The 19,568-nt window shown below is 43.3% G+C and overlaps 1 protein-coding gene across 1 annotated transcript in view; it reads right to left on the bottom strand.

Annotated features, from left to right (window-relative positions):
• LOC136448042 (muscle M-line assembly protein unc-89-like) overlaps nucleotides 1-10,731 on the bottom strand; it is a 29,851-nt gene extending 19,120 nt beyond the window's left edge. Inside the window, exons 1-3 of the mRNA XM_066447166.1 lie at nucleotides 10,515-10,731; nucleotides 8,714-8,860; nucleotides 7,217-8,218 (exon numbers count right to left, since the gene is read on the bottom strand). Coding sequence (XP_066303263.1) covers nucleotides 7,217-8,218; nucleotides 8,714-8,860; nucleotides 10,515-10,700 — 1,335 coding nt within the window. The 5' untranslated portion in view covers nucleotides 10,701-10,731. The remainder of the gene's footprint in view (nucleotides 1-7,216; nucleotides 8,219-8,713; nucleotides 8,861-10,514) is intronic.
• Between the last annotated feature and the right edge of the window lie 8,837 nt (nucleotides 10,732-19,568).

Genomic DNA, 19,568 nt, shown 5'->3' with positions numbered 1-19,568 from the left:
CAAATTGGACTGTATATATCGTCATTGTGCATAAGTAAACGGTCGTCAAGGGAAAGAACGTCAGTCTAATTCTTACGCAAAGGTCAGAGTATGGCACTTGTTGACAAGCCACTCTGAATTCCCATGGTCTTTCTGACTCTCAAGGTGTGGACTCCACCTAAACAAACTTAACTCATGACCAACGCTATCTAAATGTTTAATCTAAAGTGAAAAAGAAAAGCGCCAGTGTATGTGATTGGAAAAAAGGGGGGATACTCCAGATGACAAGCACTTTTGTCGTGTTGGTGAAATATTGTGTTTATTCTAACCTGAAGGTAAATGCCAAATTCCACGCTCTGGCCACAATGGACAAAACTGTACAGTCACTCCAGCAAAGAAGAGTGGTGTTGAATTGAACAAGGCTACCTGGACTTTAAAAACACTACATGTATGTAGTTAATGTCTTGAAAACCTTGGACACTAGCTAGTAAGACTGAGAGTTATCATACTAATTGATTACATGAATAAGTTTCGCAGCGGTCTTATTTACTGTGACACAGTGACTGCTCCACTTCAAATTCAAAACACCACAAATATGTTTCCCTTGTATGACTACTGTACTATAGAATTATTTCAACCGTAAGTTTAAAGCACCAAGGAAACCTACTTTGCCCTCCGACAGCAAAATAAAACCACTGCCAAAATAGATGAATTTACAGTATACTGATTGATTGATTGATTGATTGATTGATAATGGAGGATGATACATCATTACTTTGAAAGTTATAAAGGGGCCATGAAGTTGACAAACTACCATGTCTCTTCTGCAAGTTGAATATCTGTCAGCATATGTCTGAACATAAAATAATGTTTCATGGACAGACAAATATGATATATGTGTGTGCATTATACTTGTTACACACAATGAATAGCACCGGAAGAAATTGGCTGAAAGAAATCGTTAAGAACAGAAAAGAGTTGTCATTGAAATGATTAAGCTGTTACCATGGCCTGATTAAATCTACACTGTCCCTTTTGAAAATTTGATGTGGCATGGGTTCTTTAATCTTCAGTCTGCTAAGGTAGCAGTTTTGCACCAACTTTGTATTGGTTATGGTTTAGGCAGCAGGGATAGGGTTAACATACCGTTCGGCGTAACACACTAGCCTCTACCAGGCTCTGTGGAATGCTGGGAAAATAGTAGAAATCGGCCAAATGTAGCTATAGTGTGAATAGTATGCCAAGCCGAGGGTAGTCCACTATGCAGGAAAGCTCAATAGGCGTTGGTCTACTATTTTCCCAGCGATCCGCGGAGCCTGGTAGAGGCTAGTAACACATGTACACCAGCTTCACAGGCACGCGGCGTGGTAGCAGCTGGCTATACTACACAGAACAACCTGTCACACCTAACCTCTACACATCTAGCTGCAAGTGTTGTTAAATCAAAGCTATCTAGTGAGGAAAACCTGACTGTATTCGGTGACAACTTGGCTCTCGAAACAGAACCAAAGCCTATGAATATGTTGACACCTCCGAAATACAGTGCACACAAAACAGTCCTTAACGCAGCCATTAAAGGTGATTACCTTTTACCTGATCCCCCCTAACTTTCTCTAACACCTGTAATTCTTAAAGAAAGGGGGAGATTCCTCTGTTAAGGGTCAGGACCAAACAATGTACTTGTGCAAAAGACGCGCTACAACACACAATATGAGTCAACAATGTGGTTCGTCACAATAGTCTTCTCGCCTTTCAACATCTCTTTGTGAGACTCAGCTTCCCTGAAAGCTTCTTTTAAGAATTTCACGGCAGTGCTGACACTAATGCTTCACTTAAGGACAGGATAGGCCCATGGTTGAAAGAGAGGAGATTCAACTGGATGAACAGGTATGGCAAAATAAAAACAAAGAGAGCACCTGGATACCGCACCAGCGACAAAATAAGACGGGTCTATAGGGTCTACAAGACACCTTAAAACGTAAAACGTAGGGCGTTCAAAAAATGAAAGGGGAGGCGTTCAACTTTCCCTTATAGTTATACCTCCCCATAGGTATAGTGTTACAAAACTTTGAACTTTAAAGCACATGAATTTTAGTGTATGTTGTCCAATAATTGCTACTTTATAATACTGCAACTTGCAACACTGCTAAATCACCCAAATACTGTACCAGGTGACATTTTTTGTTTTAGAGAGAAATTATTTTTTACGCCTTATTCTCAAGTTTATATGATGGAAAAGTTACTTTCCTACATTCTAGTGAGTACACCAAATACAATGTGCTTAATGTGTTTTTAAAAGCAAACCAAAAACCTCATACCCGTCTGGCAGAGCGAGGTCTCTCGTAACTGACATATCTGTCGAACGGTGTCGTAGGGATCAGTCCCGTGGAAGAGGTCGGACGCCAGTCCCCGCTCCAGGTGACATTAGGTCGTCCGCGTACCAACCCCTGAGCAGTCCTCGGCCGTGCGAGTTTGCGAAAGTTCCTGTCCAATCGTTCTTCTTCGTAAGTTCTCTCTACGTGTGTGAAACTTTTCTGTAAGTCAGCAGCTTTTCTTCGAACTGTCGCGCTGCGAGCTCGTTTGTTCTTCACCTGAGGTGGGCCGGACATAAACGACTTCACACTGTACAGCGAATAGGCACTTCTCGGACGAGACTCCCGTAGAAACAGGTATGTATCGCCGCCGCTGTCACGTGAACGAGCGCTTCCACTTCTTCCATCCTGTACTCTCCTGATGGTTGCACTCTTCACTCTCTCTTGCTGCTCCTTTTTTGGAGTCGAGATTCGTAGTCTATTCTCGGAGGATGTGTCCGTATTTTTCTTATAGTCCACATCGGACAGGAATTTCTGGCTAAAGTCATCCTTGGCTTTCTTGTAGCCGTGGGACAACCACGGCAAGGTTGGGTCCAACATTATAGCAGCTGTGTTTTAAATTACAGTGTTACAACAAATAGATCTGGACACAGATCGAATAATATTATGTGGATTCTAAAATGCCATCACTGTTTTAGATCTGTATTCACCGAACACTTTACGAAATCTCACGGCATCTGAACGTGTTGGCATATTGGCTACTGAGCCAGTAGTATACGGTCGAGCCGAATCCCAGGAAATTACGATTCAAATCCAAGGAATACGTCAACATCTTGGAGAAGCCTCTTCAGTCGCCTTGAGGCCGAGTCCCGCCATCTTGAAACTTCTTGATCGTGACTGTACACAACTCTGAAGAACTTACGGTAGAGTTTCTTTCTTCCTGCGCTCTGTATGTGGTCGTCCCGCTGAGTCCAAACCTTGGAGAATGTTACTCTGGACAAAACAGTGACTATAAATCTTCCGGGCAATACAGATTAATTCACTCCCTCTCTTCCTCGGGCCAAAAGAGCCTTTTCAGAGGCACTCGATATGCGATTTTCCGCTCGGGCGAGCAGCACAGTTTCAAAACTCCTTTCTGGGTCACTTCAGTTTTCACGGCTTCTCGCTTTTCTTGAGACAGGCGACGGCAGGCGGTAGGACGTTTAAGAAGCCATAACTCCACACTTGATAAGACTTTGGCGTCCTTTGATTTAGAAATCGTGACTCAAGTCCGTTCTTTTGACAACAGTAACTCTTCTCATTGAGCGGTGACCCCAAATATGACCCAAGGAAGGAAGTCTATTCCAAAATCATTAGAGAGGAGTAACAATTTATCTAGGAATTATTACGTTGATAGTATAAACAATTATTGGCCCAAAATGATAGTTTACCGATAATCATTAGTTGTTGTGTAACTTGCATGAATCAGGAAATGAAGAAAATTTGTAACAATCACCGTATAAGATCTTAAATTTTTTTCATATCCTGTGATAAAATGGTATCGTCCAAGAACGCACGTCGCCATATTTGGGCAAGTGTTTGTTGCTTAGTTACTAGACGCCACCAAACCGCCCACCTGTTGCCTCACCTGGCCGAATGACGTCCCGTCGTTCTCACTTTTGTGTGCTCGTGTTGTTCTTTCGTCTTACTGACTGGTATTTGTCTAATCTTCGGTCAACATATCGTACAGGTGGATCATTTGAACGAAATCTTCTGATAAAGTCACTTTAATTCGCTCACGAAAAGACCAAAGGAACATGTTTTATCAAAGTTCTGTTGGCAAAATAAGGCCAAGAACACATGTTGACGCGTGCTGCTCGCAAAGTTTTGACAACTCCGAAGGAATTTCGCGCGTCACCGTGTTCGTTTTGACAACTTTTGAGAGAGGCGCCCTTAAACATTCGGTTGCTAAGCGTCGCACAAATGTGTCTGAGCAAAGAGAACCTCTGTTGTGTTCCCAAAACAACCGAGCAAAAGCTTTACAACAGAGGGTTTTTTTCCAAAAGTATCGCTTGATCATTTGATTACAAGACCGGTGCTGGTTGTAGTCCATCCACACATCCTTTTCTTTTGTGGATTTGCTTGTATTGCTAGCGCTAGGGCAAACACGACTAAGTTTTAATCAAAGTTTATAAAACTACACACTGAGAGGGATAGAAAGTCCTTCGATGGACTTTATTTGACTTTGGACGCTGACACAACAAGACCAAACACACCGGAACCATGCGCCAGTGACGCGCCCACACCTGTAGGAGCGGCGTCAGTACCTGTTTGAATAGTATCACATTTATGGGTTGGGCTAATGTTTCCAGCTGTCACTCAGAACGTCTTTCTGTGGATACTAGAAGTACACATGACTCTCCCGTGTTTTGGCAGGTAACGGAAGATTACCAGTTTACGGTCGAAGTGCTCTATCTAAAAATACATGCCAGGCAAAACGGTTGTACCTTGGAATGAAAGTTTACCTCTTCAGCAAAAAACCCCTCATTCTTTTTTGTGCGTCTTTTGCGCTTTGCGATAGTAATCGTTCCAGGGTGACCAGTTAACGTTCATTCAAGTCTTTTTCCGCGTAGTGATATAGCTAAAGGACATTGGTCCGATAACGTTCCGTCAAGAAGTACAATGAGTTGTCCACAGACAAATCGCGGCAAACTGGTAACCTTACAGGTTTGATACCCCTGTCACACAGCACGGAAATCGATAGACCGACGAGTCTCGGCTAGAGCTCTAAATGACATAATACGCCTGCATGATGTTCTCTCCACCATCTTGTGATCAGCTGATATTCTTGGGATCATTCGCAAGTCACCGACCTTCTGTCGACTTAAGACGTTTGCGACATTGTGCCGATCAACAAATACATGTGACAGGGGTATAACAGTCAACACTCAGTCGGACTCTCTGTCATTCTAGAAAAAGACGAATAAAGTCGAAGTCGATCATATATACAAACTCTCAGTGCTGTCATTTCCCAACGCCACGAATGATGTCTACCCTTAAAATGAAGAAGAAAGGTCGTTTTGCTTGCATACAACTCGTAGTCATAGCCGGACAGTTTGTGTTTCTAACCAAATAGCCTGGGTAATCTAAGCTGAAACTTACACCCCTTAAAACCCTCAGTAAATACTCAAGTGCTCCTCTAGCTAGTGCTATAAGGACACAAAGCCAGCCGCTCAAAATGACACCTATGGCATTGTTCTTATTCCGCTTATTGATCTATTATTAGCCTATTGGCCTATTATTGGCCATCGGGCATTAATTTGGAAATAAATAGATAGATAGATAAATTATTGACCTTCGCTTCGCAATGTATATTCGGTATATAATTATCCTAAAATACCTGATCAACTAGTTACTAAGCCTAATGCTATCACTGTACTTTGATGCACACTGACACACTACTACTCTTATCAAATTGCTATGAATTATGATTATTACAGTCGCTATGTACATGTATTATGATTATCATAGTTGCCACGACTATGGTGATACTAGTACTGGTAAAGCATTTTGTTTGTTTGTTCGCAAAACCGGTAAACCGCCTGTAAGCGGAACACATTATCATGTGGTTTTGTACGAGGCTGCATAAAACCGTAGCGCCTACTCTTTTTTTAGAGAAGAAGAAGTGGGTTCTTTAGACCCACATTCCACTTGGACGGCGCTCTCACCGCGCTCTCACGGCGACCTAAAATGGCCCAGAGCGCCGTGAGAGCGCCGAACTCCTGGAAAACGTGCTCAAGTGGAATCTCTACGGCGACCCTTGCGCGCTCCCAGCGCGACCAAAATGTCAAATGTCAGCAACTTTTTAAAGATTTCACAGATCACTCAACTAATTCCAGAGATAAAGAACGAATTTTTGTTACGTTTTGTGTGCTTTGTTATCTTCACAGTCATACCTTTACCTCTTGCATCATATTAGAATGATAAAATCAAAGGGAAAACAGATTCAATTTCAGTCGCTGCACGGTCGCTCAGTGTGTGTCTTAAGTAATATATGTAGGTTCAACTTGTTTTTTTTCTGTGTTGTCTGTCATGTACACTGTTTGCAATAAATATATCTTATCATTCTACGTTATAATAGAAACGTAAATCACAGAATTTTGAAACACATTTTGAACCACTGACAATAAAACTTGGAGGGAATTCAATTTGAATGGAAGCAAGTACTTGTAGGTATTGGTCAATTTGTATTACCCACGAGCAAAACTATGATTCGACCACAAAATTCCCAGAAATTCAAGATACACCACTTCAAGAATTAAATTTGTTTGAACTACAGTTAAGACCATTCAATCCTCATAGAGCGCTCGCTGCGATCCTTGAGCGCTCGCTGCGGCCCTTTGATCCCACCTTGGGCGCTTTCACGGCGCTCACCGCGCTCTCACGGCGCTCTCACGGCGCTCACCGCGCTCGCTCCGCGCTCCCTCGGCGCTCTCTCGGCGCTCGTTTTTCATCGCCATCCTCGGCGCTCTCACGGCGAAGGTTTTGAGCATGTTCAAAACCATCGCCGAGGTGACGGCGCGCATGGCGCTCTCACCGCGCTGTCGGCGCTCTCGCCGCGCTGTCGGCGCTCTCAATGGCGCTCTCGCCGCGCTGTCGGCGCTCTCACGGCGATCTGGCCAAAATGAGGTCGCCGTGAGAGCGCGGTGAGAGCGCCGTCCAAGTGGAATGGGGGTATTAACGAAATTTTTGATAGAAGCGTGTCTCACCTCAAGCACGGGACCTCCTGCTTTACGTCCAATCCGAGAGGACGTCCCTAACCAACGCAAGGTACTCATTTTCACCTGAGTCGAATGAGGAAATAGGTGTAAAGTCCCTTTCCCAGGGGCACAACACTTACCACAAGACCACCCTGCTTATCGATGTATAAAAAAATTGACACTTACGTCTTCACTCTTAACATCTGCATCCTCCCGATCCTCGTCAGAATCCCCTTCTCTGTCAAGGTCACTATCTTCCCCGAGTTCGTTCTTTTCTATGTCAAAGTCATTATCGTTTGGTCGAGATGTTGCCACCTCATTGATATTTTCCGTACCGTCGTCTGCATTCTGGGCAAGGTTTTCTAACTGATGTAGATCAGGGGAGGACGAAGTTTTCGACTGTTTCTGCGGTGAGTCTTTGTTGTACGCACAGGAACACCCTTCTTTTGTGCAGACAAGTTCTCCATCTATTTCGTGTGGCTCCGGCGGTGGATCCTGTTTGGACGTGTCTTCTAAGGACGGCTCGTACAGATTTAGCTCATCAACAACTGTTTGTTTTTCCTCTTCGATGACATCATTTTCTCTTACTTCTTCTGTGATTTCAGTTCCATCCCCACGGTTGCCATATTCTGTTCCTTCATTTTCCTCATTTGAACTAGCAGTCTCCTCAGTAGTACTAGTGTCGTCTGTCCCATCGGCAAAGTTATCTTTAGGACGAAACACTTTTATGTTTGACAGAGAAGGCACCGTGACCTCCTCAGAGAAAGCCGTGGCAGTTCCGATACCCGTGTCTTTAGACACCACTGTATCAACGGAACGGACGGAAGACTTGTCAGAATCAGAAATATCTTGTAAAACATTTTCCTTTGGTGCTTCTTCAAGTTGTCTAAGTTTATCCTCCCCTTCTTCTTCATTTCCTGTTTTCCTTCCGTCCTCATCACCCTGTGGCTCTTCCAGCTGTATTTCCTCCAAGTGTAGAACGTTTGCGCTCAGTTTGATCCCGTCAGCCGCTGTAGAGGGTTCGGTGACGTCTGCGTTTACCCATGAGATGCCCCCTAGCGGAGTCTTGTTGGCATACCAGGGAAGACCGCCCTTCGCTCGGTGCACGGTCATGTTCTCTCCCGTCAGGGGAGGCAAGTGGATCACTGTGGCTTTGCGACGACTTCGCGGCGTCTTTAGGTTTCTTCTCTGGATGTGGGAAACAAAAGGAAGGACATGAGGAAAGACAAAAGGAAGGACATGAGGGGGACACAGAACACGTTTGTATGCAAATATCGTGGATTATCAGAGTTTATTCTGGCATACACTAGGTCAATCCGCCATTACGTCCATATTGATATTCCCGTAGTCATAGCTTTTAAAGTATCATTGAGTTGATTGCTTTGTTATGATTGCCATACATTGTACCATATGTACAACTGTCGAGCAATAAAGTTCATTCAGTCATTGATAGATTAGTGGCATCTCATATTGAATCAGTGCTACATACTGAATGTTAGATTTATAGCATAATCTGCTAAATCAACTGTGCAATACATTCTGTTAGCATGCACATCTTATTCATAATAAGCAGAAACTTTTGATGTAGGTACTTTGGAACAGCCTTTCCGTTCCAATATATGTAAGTGTCGTGAGTTGCCTACTTTACACAACGCGCAGCCTAGCAACGATGGAACGGCTTACCTTGATAAGACAGCGGCCTTGTTTGATGATTGGTAGGATGGGGGCGTGGTAGTGGGTGTGTCTGGGGGTGGGGTGGTTTCCCCTGGCCCAGGGGGAGGGCTTCATCAGTTTCTGCATGCGGAGCCGATGACAGTACAGACAATCGACCTGGTCGGAACGAGGGAACATGTTTTTAGCACAGAGAAACTGAAACTTTGTGAAAGGCATCTTATAATCAAACATTAGCATTTTAATAATAAATCTATTTTCAGACAGCCAAGAAAACAACTCAGGGGACCCAATAAAATCTGGTCTGTTATTAGACAGGTGGTCACTATATAGACAGGATTTTTGTTATGTTTGTGTCAGTTTGAAAAATTATCTGAGGGACCACCAAAAGACGGTCATATTGGCTTGGTGGTCCTTATGAAGAGGTGGTCACTAGTACAGGTTTGACTGTAATGAAAGTCTTTATCTTAGGTACTTTGACCCATAGCAACATATTACAAAATTGAATACAAATAGACTAAACACATAACAATTTATACGCATTTCTATTATCCATTTGGAAACATAACAATGAATACAATTGTTTTGGAATCAGATAAGCAACAGTATGTGTTTGCAGAGTATATTCTGCTTATTTTGACGCCATTCACTCTTAGAGATTTCGAGAAAATGTAAAATCTTAATTTTCTTGCAATTGTGTCATACTAAACGGATTCAAGAAGCAAATAAAATGGACAACAAACAACCAAGAAATATAATCTACGTTTTACATGGCCTCTCTGATGTTATATGATAACTGATAATTCTAGTTTCCGGTGACGTTTATAAAAATGACACAATTAAAGTGCATGTACTTTCTATGTTGTGGGCAACCTTGAGCGAGGGTGTTATCAAACAATGAAGTACGTTATAGGGTTACTTTAACGCACCGTCAGAACATAGCCACCCATTCAGCACGATTGTAATCGTCAACACAAACCGCGAACTGTATCAACCAATCCTAGTAATCCGCACCACTTAACAAACTCCTATTTCTTTTCAACAACACCTGAATGTAAAACACGTGTTTTGGTGTTTTTGTTTCTGTAAATATTCTAAAATTACATCCCCTTGAATACCCTCCCGCAAGGAACCGCGTAGAAAGGATTTGTTGTGGAGTTTTGTCTCCAAGGTGAGCATTTTTCATGGAGGTCGTGTCCCTAAGAAACATTCTTGGCAAGGGGGGCTGTAGGTTGAGTTTTAGTCAGTGAATATCTCAGTTGTAACTATTGATCAACAGGCGCATTTTCGTTGGGATAATCTGTGCTTTGGGAAACGCGAACTTAAGTTTAAACATAAGACAAGAATCTTGTAAGACGTGTGGGAAGTTTTTTTCTAGGACGGTAGCTAGGAAGCTATAGAAATACCAACAAACTCTTTCGATCGTTAGGTATATCCTTTTTTATGGGAAAGGATAAGCATAACAGGCTGTCGGACACTTATAAGTGATACAACGCACTAAAGTGTGCTCGATTCTCAAATTTACTAGTTCCTCTAACGTTACATGATGTTTCGATATAACATTCTTGTATTGGCCAATACTGCAATAGGCGCCCAATTTATGGGTGCAAAATTCTCTCTCGTTAATTACGTATGAATGCAGGATAATTCGTAAACATTTTATGATTGCTTAATAGTCGACTCTCTAAGAGAAAGCGATGATAAATCGTGATATGTATTTGAGTTTTGCCGGTAAAGACTAATTAGCCCTCCGTTTAACTGATACAGAGTGATAAAAAGAGTAGTTCAAGGCTATAGTATGTTCCATACGTACCTTTGAGCAGAAGTCATTCTCGGGAGGTTGTCGGTATGGAGTGGTGAGGTACAGGTGCCCCGCCTGTTGGACCACCAGGGCCTCCATATCCTGTGTGTTCGGGCGCCGAATGCGCACCAGCCGCCCTGCGTTCCTCCTCTGGCCCCCTGGCTTGTGAGGGCTCGGTAGTTCCGAAATCCCTTCCATGGTGGTTCTCTAGTAACTCGCCTAGCCTCCAGGTCTTTCTGCGATGGTAAGGGATCGTAAAATCGTAAATTTCGGCTAAAACTGGGAATCATGAATTGGCCAGGAAATTCAGTCCACGCCGTAAGGTTAACATGTGCCTGCAAATGAAACCCTATGGTGGCCAAACTTCCCCGGCAAATATTCTCCCTATAGCCGGCGTAGTTGGTCTGGTAAGGACTATACGTTAGTATAACTTGACACTGTTTGCATTAAAGCGGTTGTAGCACAACAAGGAGTCTGCGACATTCCGTAGTCTCAACAGGTTTGAAACGTTTCTTAGTCAGTCTTAGTACATCTGTCTTACTAATGGTTTCCTGACAAGCTAGTGAACTCCGATGTCAACAGCCGGTAAAGATCATAAACACCACAGAACGTTGTAAAATTATACAGCTTGTGCGTCGCTTGAGGCAAGTTTCTCAAAGTTCTTACCAGAAGTCGCTGACCCGAAGTGAACCTTCCAGGCTTTTATTCCTGGCCTCTCTTCCGAAGGTTCTAGCAGGCGTACACAGCTCCCTGGAACACACGATGAGGAGGAAAAGTAACAATACAAAGTTAGAACAGTGACGACTGATGGCGTATTGGCTGCCAGTCCTTCTTTGTCCTAAATTGTCGTGACCTTTCGGGATGTTTGGAGGTCAAGTGTCGAGCCAGTTCCGCAAACATGAAGTAAAACAGACACGCTCACACTCTTTCTGCGCTGGACTAGTTGAATGCCGATGAAGAAATATTTCAAGTTATGCAGCACTCATTTACCGAATGAACTTAGCGCATAGAGCATATAATGATTATTTTGACGAATCAATTATACCATTAGAAATAGCGCAAACGAGTTAGTACGCTATGAACAGCAAGAGAGGTATTGTCAATACTAATCTCCAAGCAGATCTCCACGGTGCCAAAATCGTCCAAGCTAGCCGGAAGTTGTCAGGTACCGTTGTTGCAATAAAAACTCCTTCTGCCAGTTGGATACGGTCTTTGCAACCGTTGGGTCTGCTTGGAGACTAATACAATACACAGCCAATTACAATAGTTTAAAAGAGGCAATGATATTAATCAAAAAGTACCTAGATAGCAGTGAAATATACACATCATGCTACATGAAAAGTACAGCATGCATACGTTTACCATTTTCGACACCGTTTTAGACAAAACATGTCGAGTTGTTGCGGTTAAGCCTGCGGAAAATTACTGTGAGAACAGTTCTTGTGCTGACAGAGTCAGCAAAATCCCCAAACAAATTACTGGTACCACTCCGTGCCTGCCAACACACAACTGGATTTAGACTATGAAGCTTTTTTAAAAGCCCCATGTGGCCGGTGGTACTACATCACACACTGGAGACATTTTCGTGTGTGTTGATTATGCAAATGTAGTTCCCTCCTTTATCTTGGGGATAGGGAACCTTTTTTTGTTTGTACACTGTATTTCTGTAGCCTGAATGTCATCCTCATTAGTTAACACTAAGGCTAGTGTTTCTGTGCAATTTGTAAGATAAGATCAGAGAAATTCCACCAAAAATCAAAGTTAGAACTTTCGCCAAAAGCCTTTCACTACTAGTATAATGGACTGATATATCGAGTTACTGTTCTGGGATATATGTTATTAGCAAAAACAATACAGCTCTACATCTGAAACTGTTTCATCATAATATTTCATCAGACAACCCATTTTATCTTTTGATCATAATGACAAAGGCAGTTAGATACGCTTGCTTTAGAAATATCATTGTGGGATTAAGGCATTATTTCTGGAAACTATCAGTGCTAGTAGCCATATGCACCCTCGGCTTAAAGAGGAATTAACGGACCCTTTAACTGTCTATCATGATCATATAGTGGTAGCTAGGGTGAATTGGACACTTGTATCAAACAGATGCCAAACGTTGAATGTTCTAAAATTATTTCGTTAACATCTGGTAAGAAATGACATCTGTTCGTTTAAGAACCCATCGAAGATAACGGCGATGGTTTACAAAGGTCGTGTGAGAATACTAACACTCTATTTACCAGAACAACACTGCCTAACTGGTCGGTAAGCTTCCATAAACATATGATCTACTGGTTTACTTGAATAATGCCAAACTAGAAGGAACAAACGATATATATTTACCACGTCTACCGGTTGATCATTATTGAGAATCATCTCTCACATAGCCAATTAACTAGGAAATTTGATTAGGTTCTTCAGTAGATTGAAGTAGATTGTATAATAATGAGTAAACAAACCGACAGTAGATTGGAAAACAACATGATTAGTTATAGTCAATACCAAGGCATGTAGATATACTGTTAAAGAAAGAAAGAAACCAAATGAACACGTGAAATGAAAGGGAAAACAAACCTTTTTTCTTGATACAGGAATCAGACTCTCTTTAATGGCGTCTTGCAAAACGTAGATTTCTTCATCAACCGTAGCACATCCGCCATACGTGAGAAAAGAACACACTGTCGGGTTTGCGTATTGCTACAACCTGTCGTCATGTCAACCGTCCCTAAGAAATGTGAAGTGTTTTCTCAGGCAATAAATGCTGTCCCAAACCAAATAGACCCTTTGGTGGCCACATTTCAAGTGTCAGTTATAAAGTGTGAGTCGGGTCTATTCAATCAGCGTGCCACGATTCCATTGACCGAGTCCGTTTCCTTTTGGGTGGAGTTGTCGTGTTGTTTTCAGCTCTAAATTTCATCTGCACACATAGCGTGGGTGGTTCAATAAATGTTTCGGACTTGTACTTGACGGCCGGTTAAACGTATCACGTCGATAGCAAATAAAATGCACAAAGTGTGCCGTGTTGCAACCTAGCTGCAGTCAACCAGACATTCAAACCCACATTTAGAGACGACTAGTGTCGACTCAACATGCTTTGATATAGAGGCAAAGACAAAATTCAATTGGTGCTCCTTCATTTCTTTCTTGTCTGATCAACGAATGCCTTTTACCGAGTGCTCTTCATCAAGTAAAGATTCACGAATGTGTCTCGTATATGAAACATTATCACTGTTGTTTTCAGGTATGATTTAAACTCCTCTAAGGTACCGTTTACAACGTGCACTTCTTGACACAAAGCGATTACCGTCCTAAATCGTGATACACCCACTCCGTAACCTGGACACTATCTAAGATATGCGTCACTGATAGGTATTTTATGAACTGGGAATAGCACCATTAAGCCAACCCTAGTTATAGATGTCAAACAATGAATTGGCAGAAAGAAATTAGCCTCTACCAGGCTCCGCGGATCGCTGGGAAAATAGTAGAAATCGGCCAAATAGAGTGAATAGTATGCCAAGTCCGCTATGCAGGGAAGCTCAATTCGTTCTATTCACTCTATTTGGCCGATTTCTACTATTTTCCCAGCGATCCGCGGAGCCTGGTAGAGGCCAGAAAGAAATGTCAAGACGATACATTTCACTTACAGTATCAGTTTGCCAAATCTATCTAAACCGCTCATAAGGACCTTAAAAGTAAAGGTAATATTAATGATAAACGACTAGCTTTGAATCTTCATTAAGGAGAGCGTTTTCGCGGACGCAAATTTATATTGATATGTAAGATAATGGTTTGAATGCCGTTAGCACGTTCATTGCACCTTCGTGAATGATTATTAAGGGTACACAACAAATAACATTCCTACAAATAACATGGATTCCTTTCAACTTTAGTACGAAACGATGTAGAAAGTAGGAGGTGTCTAGGTTGCACTGTCTTTTGGTTTGTATGTTTATTTCGTATCATTGATAATGAATTTTATGAATTTAAAGAAGATATTTCAGAGTTGCTGTTTTTTTTTCTCCAAGAAATTCATCCAAATTGTCATTTGTTTACAAGGAGAAAAATCGCAACTGGAATGATCATTTGGTCACCAAAATGAAAACGACTTCAACAGAGAGGCTATATCATCGTTACTTTCATGCATTTGGAGACTAAATTGGTCAAGTTAAGTCCTTAACAAACAATACCTATTATAACTTAACTACTTAACAAATAATCTGTTCCTATTTTGTTGTTTACCTTATTGTCTGGCGCATAGCAAAAAGCGACAAATGACATTGATCTCAAAACCTGATCTCTAAGCAGATGTAACAAGAAAGGCAATAAAACGTATCGCCATGTCGACGATAGAGTGGCTATATGTAAGTGGCTATCTTGCAACTAAGATGCCAGGCCGCGTGGCTAATGGTTAAAATGTGTCTACTTATTGTTGGACGGCCAAGAGACATTTGACATTTTGACTTTTCCACTAATTTATTGATGAATTCGAATCCTTGATTTAAACAATCTTTCAGACAGGCTTATTGCCCGGAGTTCCATTCTGAGAAATGCTCTAGCAGAGAGACAGCATTAGCGGTTGGTCCCGAGAAGTAACACATCGGTGACGGTAATTTCTAAACAGAGCCAGACGAGCGGTCTAGGAAACGGGCTGCCTCACATACGGAAATACCTTCCCCACAGTGCAATAGGCATGACTTTCCCTAAATTCCGAAAAAAAGGAGTTCGTAGCTAGCTGATGTCCCAGCAACAGGCCAAGATCTACAAGATCCTACAATGACGTGTTGTCTACAAGATCCTACAATGACGGGTAGACAACAGTTCAACAGAGTTATGTAACTATGGCATTCTGTCCTAAAGGTCTGTGGGCGCAATTTCCGCCAGCTAGCTGTGAGGTGGACCTACGCGTGCGTGGACATAATGCAGTTTCCATCGCAAGTATCTGTAATACCATCTTCCCTCCAGGGTATACCAATGGCATGAACTTCGTACCGCTTGGGAACAGTTTCCACTATTTTGCGTCGGCAAACTTAGTGTCCAGTCGATGCCTGTCTTGACTCCACAACAGTGACAGAGGAAGTCCCCCGCATCGGAGACGTTCGGCGTATACAACTGAATCTCCTTGAGTTGTACGGTCCTCTCAACTTAAGAGTGGCGCGGAAGGCCTGTTCATTTTGTCGACACCGGAGAACTGTCCAAAACGCTCCTGGACGTCTTTGGCGTGCCTCATGGTAATTACCATGATCTGTCGCCGTAGATATGGACGTACAGCGCCGCCTGGCGAGTAACGTTTGTCAGTTCCATGACACAAGGCTGCAGAGAAAGCCGGACGTTTTTGAGTCGATCTTCGGCTTCTTATCCTCCATCTTGTCTGCCTCCTGTTCGAGGCGGAGGGTGGCATATGTGAGTCGCTTCTCTTAGTGAGTGGCCTCTCCATTTTGATTGTCGACACCGCACTGTCGAAAAGCGCTCCTCGACCTCTTGGCCGTGCTTCAAGGCGATCTGCCACTGTAGATGATGGACGTACAACGCCACCGGACTAGCAGTCAGTTTCATGACATCAGTACCAGTACAGGAACATTCACCACCAACTTTCCCAGAGTAGAAAACGTCTGGTTGAAGTGGTGGCTTTCTGTCCTGCAGGCCCCCTGGTACTTCCGTCAAGTCACCGTCTACCCACCTGCGTACCACACTGACAGCATCTCACCGAGGCTACGAAGGAAGCTGCGGAAGTTCTTGAGTCGCTGCTTCTCCTTTTCCTCCATCACGTCAGCCTCGTGTTCGAGCCGGAGGGTGATCAGGGTGAGTCGCTTCTCCCTCTCGAGCTCACAGGCTCCTCTTCTGTCCCAACTGCCCATCGCGCGCAGGTGGCGGAAGATGATTCTCCTGCTTTTCCTGACGCGGTACAGCTTCTTGACGACAGTCTCGGCTCTCCGCGTCCACACAGCCTTCAGGTAGCCGTGCTTCTCGAAGATAGCGCGCGCCTTCTCTCTGAGTTCTCTCTCGCTGATGGACAGGTCTGCCACGTGGTTCAGCAGAAGCCTGTTCTCTTCCTCGCGGGACCACGGCGTGCCTTCTCCGTAATAACAGTGGTCAATCACGCTTCCGAGAACCTGCACAACAGCTTCCTGCAAAAAAAAAGACAGAGAAATATTTAATTATCAAGTAGATGCCGTCTTATTGCTTTACAAAGAATAAACTGTCCAAAATTTGTTTTAAACATTCAACGACGTTTGGTAGACATGACACAGGGTCACAATCTACCCCACCAACCTCTGCTTGGATAGTAAGAAAAGTGTTCCGAGAGTATCATATAAGATTTCGTACATTTATTTAGTACTGTAGTCGCCACAATGCTCTGTCTATTTTGTTGAAACCAATTTATCTAGTGCCGTAGTTGCCACAATTAGTTAGTTAAAATCCTCCCACACCATAAGGTGTCACATGATAGGGCGTTGCCCATCTTTATTTCATAGCCCTGGGCCACACTGTGGTGCAATCACTGCAGCAGGGGGCTAGCCCACTGGCAGTGGAGTGTGTTTAACTTCCATACTGTTTCAGAAGGATGTAAAATTTCTATCAAGTCTTTGGTATGACTCAATGCGTCTCTTGTCCAGAGGTGTCCTACCCGGGGCTGGAACCCGGGCCTTCTGGTCCAAGTAATTTTGCTTACCTGCTGTTCTTTGATGGTGATGTTCGGTTTCTCGTTTATCATTTCCATAGAGACGGACTCATCAGTGGCCTGCCCCTGTGTTGGTCCATCGTCCTGCTCTACAGCCACCGAGCGCCCACCATATGTGTTGGGGTGTCCGTCCAACAAGCTGTCCTGTAGAGTTTCAGGTTGACCAGTTGTAGTGCATGGGAGTCTGGCGGCCGTCGACAAGGTTGTCAGGTGTGCTTTCATCGTGTCGACTGTGCAGGCGTCTTCCCACACGGCCAGGTGCGACACCTGTTACACGAAGTAAGAGAGCTGTTACTACCCCCTCCAATCTATTTAACTTAGGCCCGATTTACACAGGTTTGCTCAATGGAGTCGACTCAGGACTGTGCAAGGAGAACCCTAGGCCACTCAAGTGAGCGTTTTGTTGTATGAAAACTCCACATGAGCAGCCCAAAGCTCCTCACACACATCCCCGAGTTGACTCCCAAAACATGTGTGTAGATCGGGCCTTATTATAGTCCATCTGCCTGAAGTAATTCGATCTTTTCTTCAGCGGGCTTCGAGTCGAGCACTCTGCTCTATGTATAGTACTAACACAGTCCTATAATACAAGATTAGCAGCATCTACTGTCTTCGTGTGAATGCACAACATGATCCAACAAGGTCACATACCAGGGGCCCAACATCGACCTTGACCTTCGTCTTTCCAAGACCTACCCACATACCAAATATCATTGTAATCCATCCAGAGGTTTTTGAGTTATGCTGACTAAAAAAAACCGGAAACACACACACACACACACACACACACACACACACACACAAACTATACCTCAAATTTTCATGTCGGTAACAAGGATTAGCGACAATACCTCTGCGTTCCTGATGAACGGCAAGATGGAGCTGGGATGACCGTTCACGTCCATCCATCTATGGCGCCTGTTGACAGCGTTCACCAACGGGGCTGACTGAGCCGACACCTGGCGATCCTTCAAGGATGCGCAGTTTTCGCCGCACGACGGAATGCTGCTGGAAATGACTTGGCCGGTTGCAAGCGACCGTTTTGACATGTTTGAAGCACTAGCAAGCGAAGGACAAAAGCGTCCAATCAGACAACGGCCTAGAGGCAACATATTTTTCTCTGTAGTAAACTTGACTTGAGAGAATGACTCGAACACAGCGATCAGTCGCATTTGTTTGTGAGAGGTATCTAGGTGCCGTGTTCTAGAACCCACGGCACTATTATGTGATATAAACTGTGTCATCCATTGTCATTGAAAAGTTGTTCTAGAGCTTTGGGGTGCACCCGGGGGAGTCACCATCTCAACAGATACATACAAATATTCATATTTACCCCGTACCATTCCCCAGTGGAATGACCTGCCTGACACAGTTGTAGGCCTGTGGTGGCTCCCACCGTTGAGTCTTACCGTGCCAGGCTGGAGGCCTGCCTGCCTTTGCCTGGGACCCTCCTCCCTACTTTGCCCCTCGCGGGGTCATCTGGGGGCACTAAAAAGTATTTGAAGTGAAGAGCTATTGCATGTACTAGTAACTTACTTCTCGTCATCATGCGATTCCGCAACAATTTTATTGATTCATATTTCATATGTTCATGTGTGATTCTTAAGCATGGCTTTTTTGTTGTTTGATGGCTGCTATTGAGCAATCAAGAGAACCAGTGTCAAATTGACATCACAAGTTTGAGTGTTTTGTCAAATATTCTATTTTCTACAATGTACAAGTGACGACGAGAATATAAGTTGTGTACAACTTGAGTCCGCCGTCACTTTGTCTTCGTCCATTTATTTGTATTACTTGATGTTTCTTTGAATAAAAAAAAAAGCATTTCAAAAAGAAAGGCAATAAAACGTATTGCCATGGCGAAGATTGAGTGGCTATATGTAAGTGGTGTTTATGATCAACATTCTTAAGCTATGTTTTGACACATTGCAACTAAGGTGCCAGGCCGTGTGGCTAATGGTTAAAATGTGTCTACTTATTGTTGGATAGCCAAGAGACATAATTTTGACATTCCCAGTAATTTATTGATGAATCCGAATCCTAAAGTAGGTAGCGCATGTAAGAGCCCCGGTTGTAATAGGATGGCACCCAGGCTATCTTTACCTGTCCACCACCTACAGTTATCACATACACCAAGGACACTGTTTCATCAGTTTTTGTTGGTTGCTTTCTGAAAAGGACAACTAATTTAGACAAGTTGATTGCATTTGAGGAAAAGTGAGCAGAGCCAGCATTATGTAGTCACCGTCAGTCTGTCTCATGACTCAGGAGACTCCAGTGCCCAGTGTACGGAAACCTGTCTCTGCTATGCTATACAAACCCGGATCTAAATTTATAATTTGATTATTTTAATATTGACATCAGTGTTAGTTAATGTTTTA

Source organism: Branchiostoma lanceolatum, chromosome 1, assembly GCF_035083965.1.
Source record: "Branchiostoma lanceolatum isolate klBraLanc5 chromosome 1, klBraLanc5.hap2, whole genome shotgun sequence".
In the NCBI taxonomy this organism is placed as follows: Eukaryota; Metazoa; Chordata; class Leptocardii; order Amphioxiformes; family Branchiostomatidae; genus Branchiostoma; species Branchiostoma lanceolatum.
This window is presented reverse-complemented; position numbering and strand designations above follow the sequence as displayed.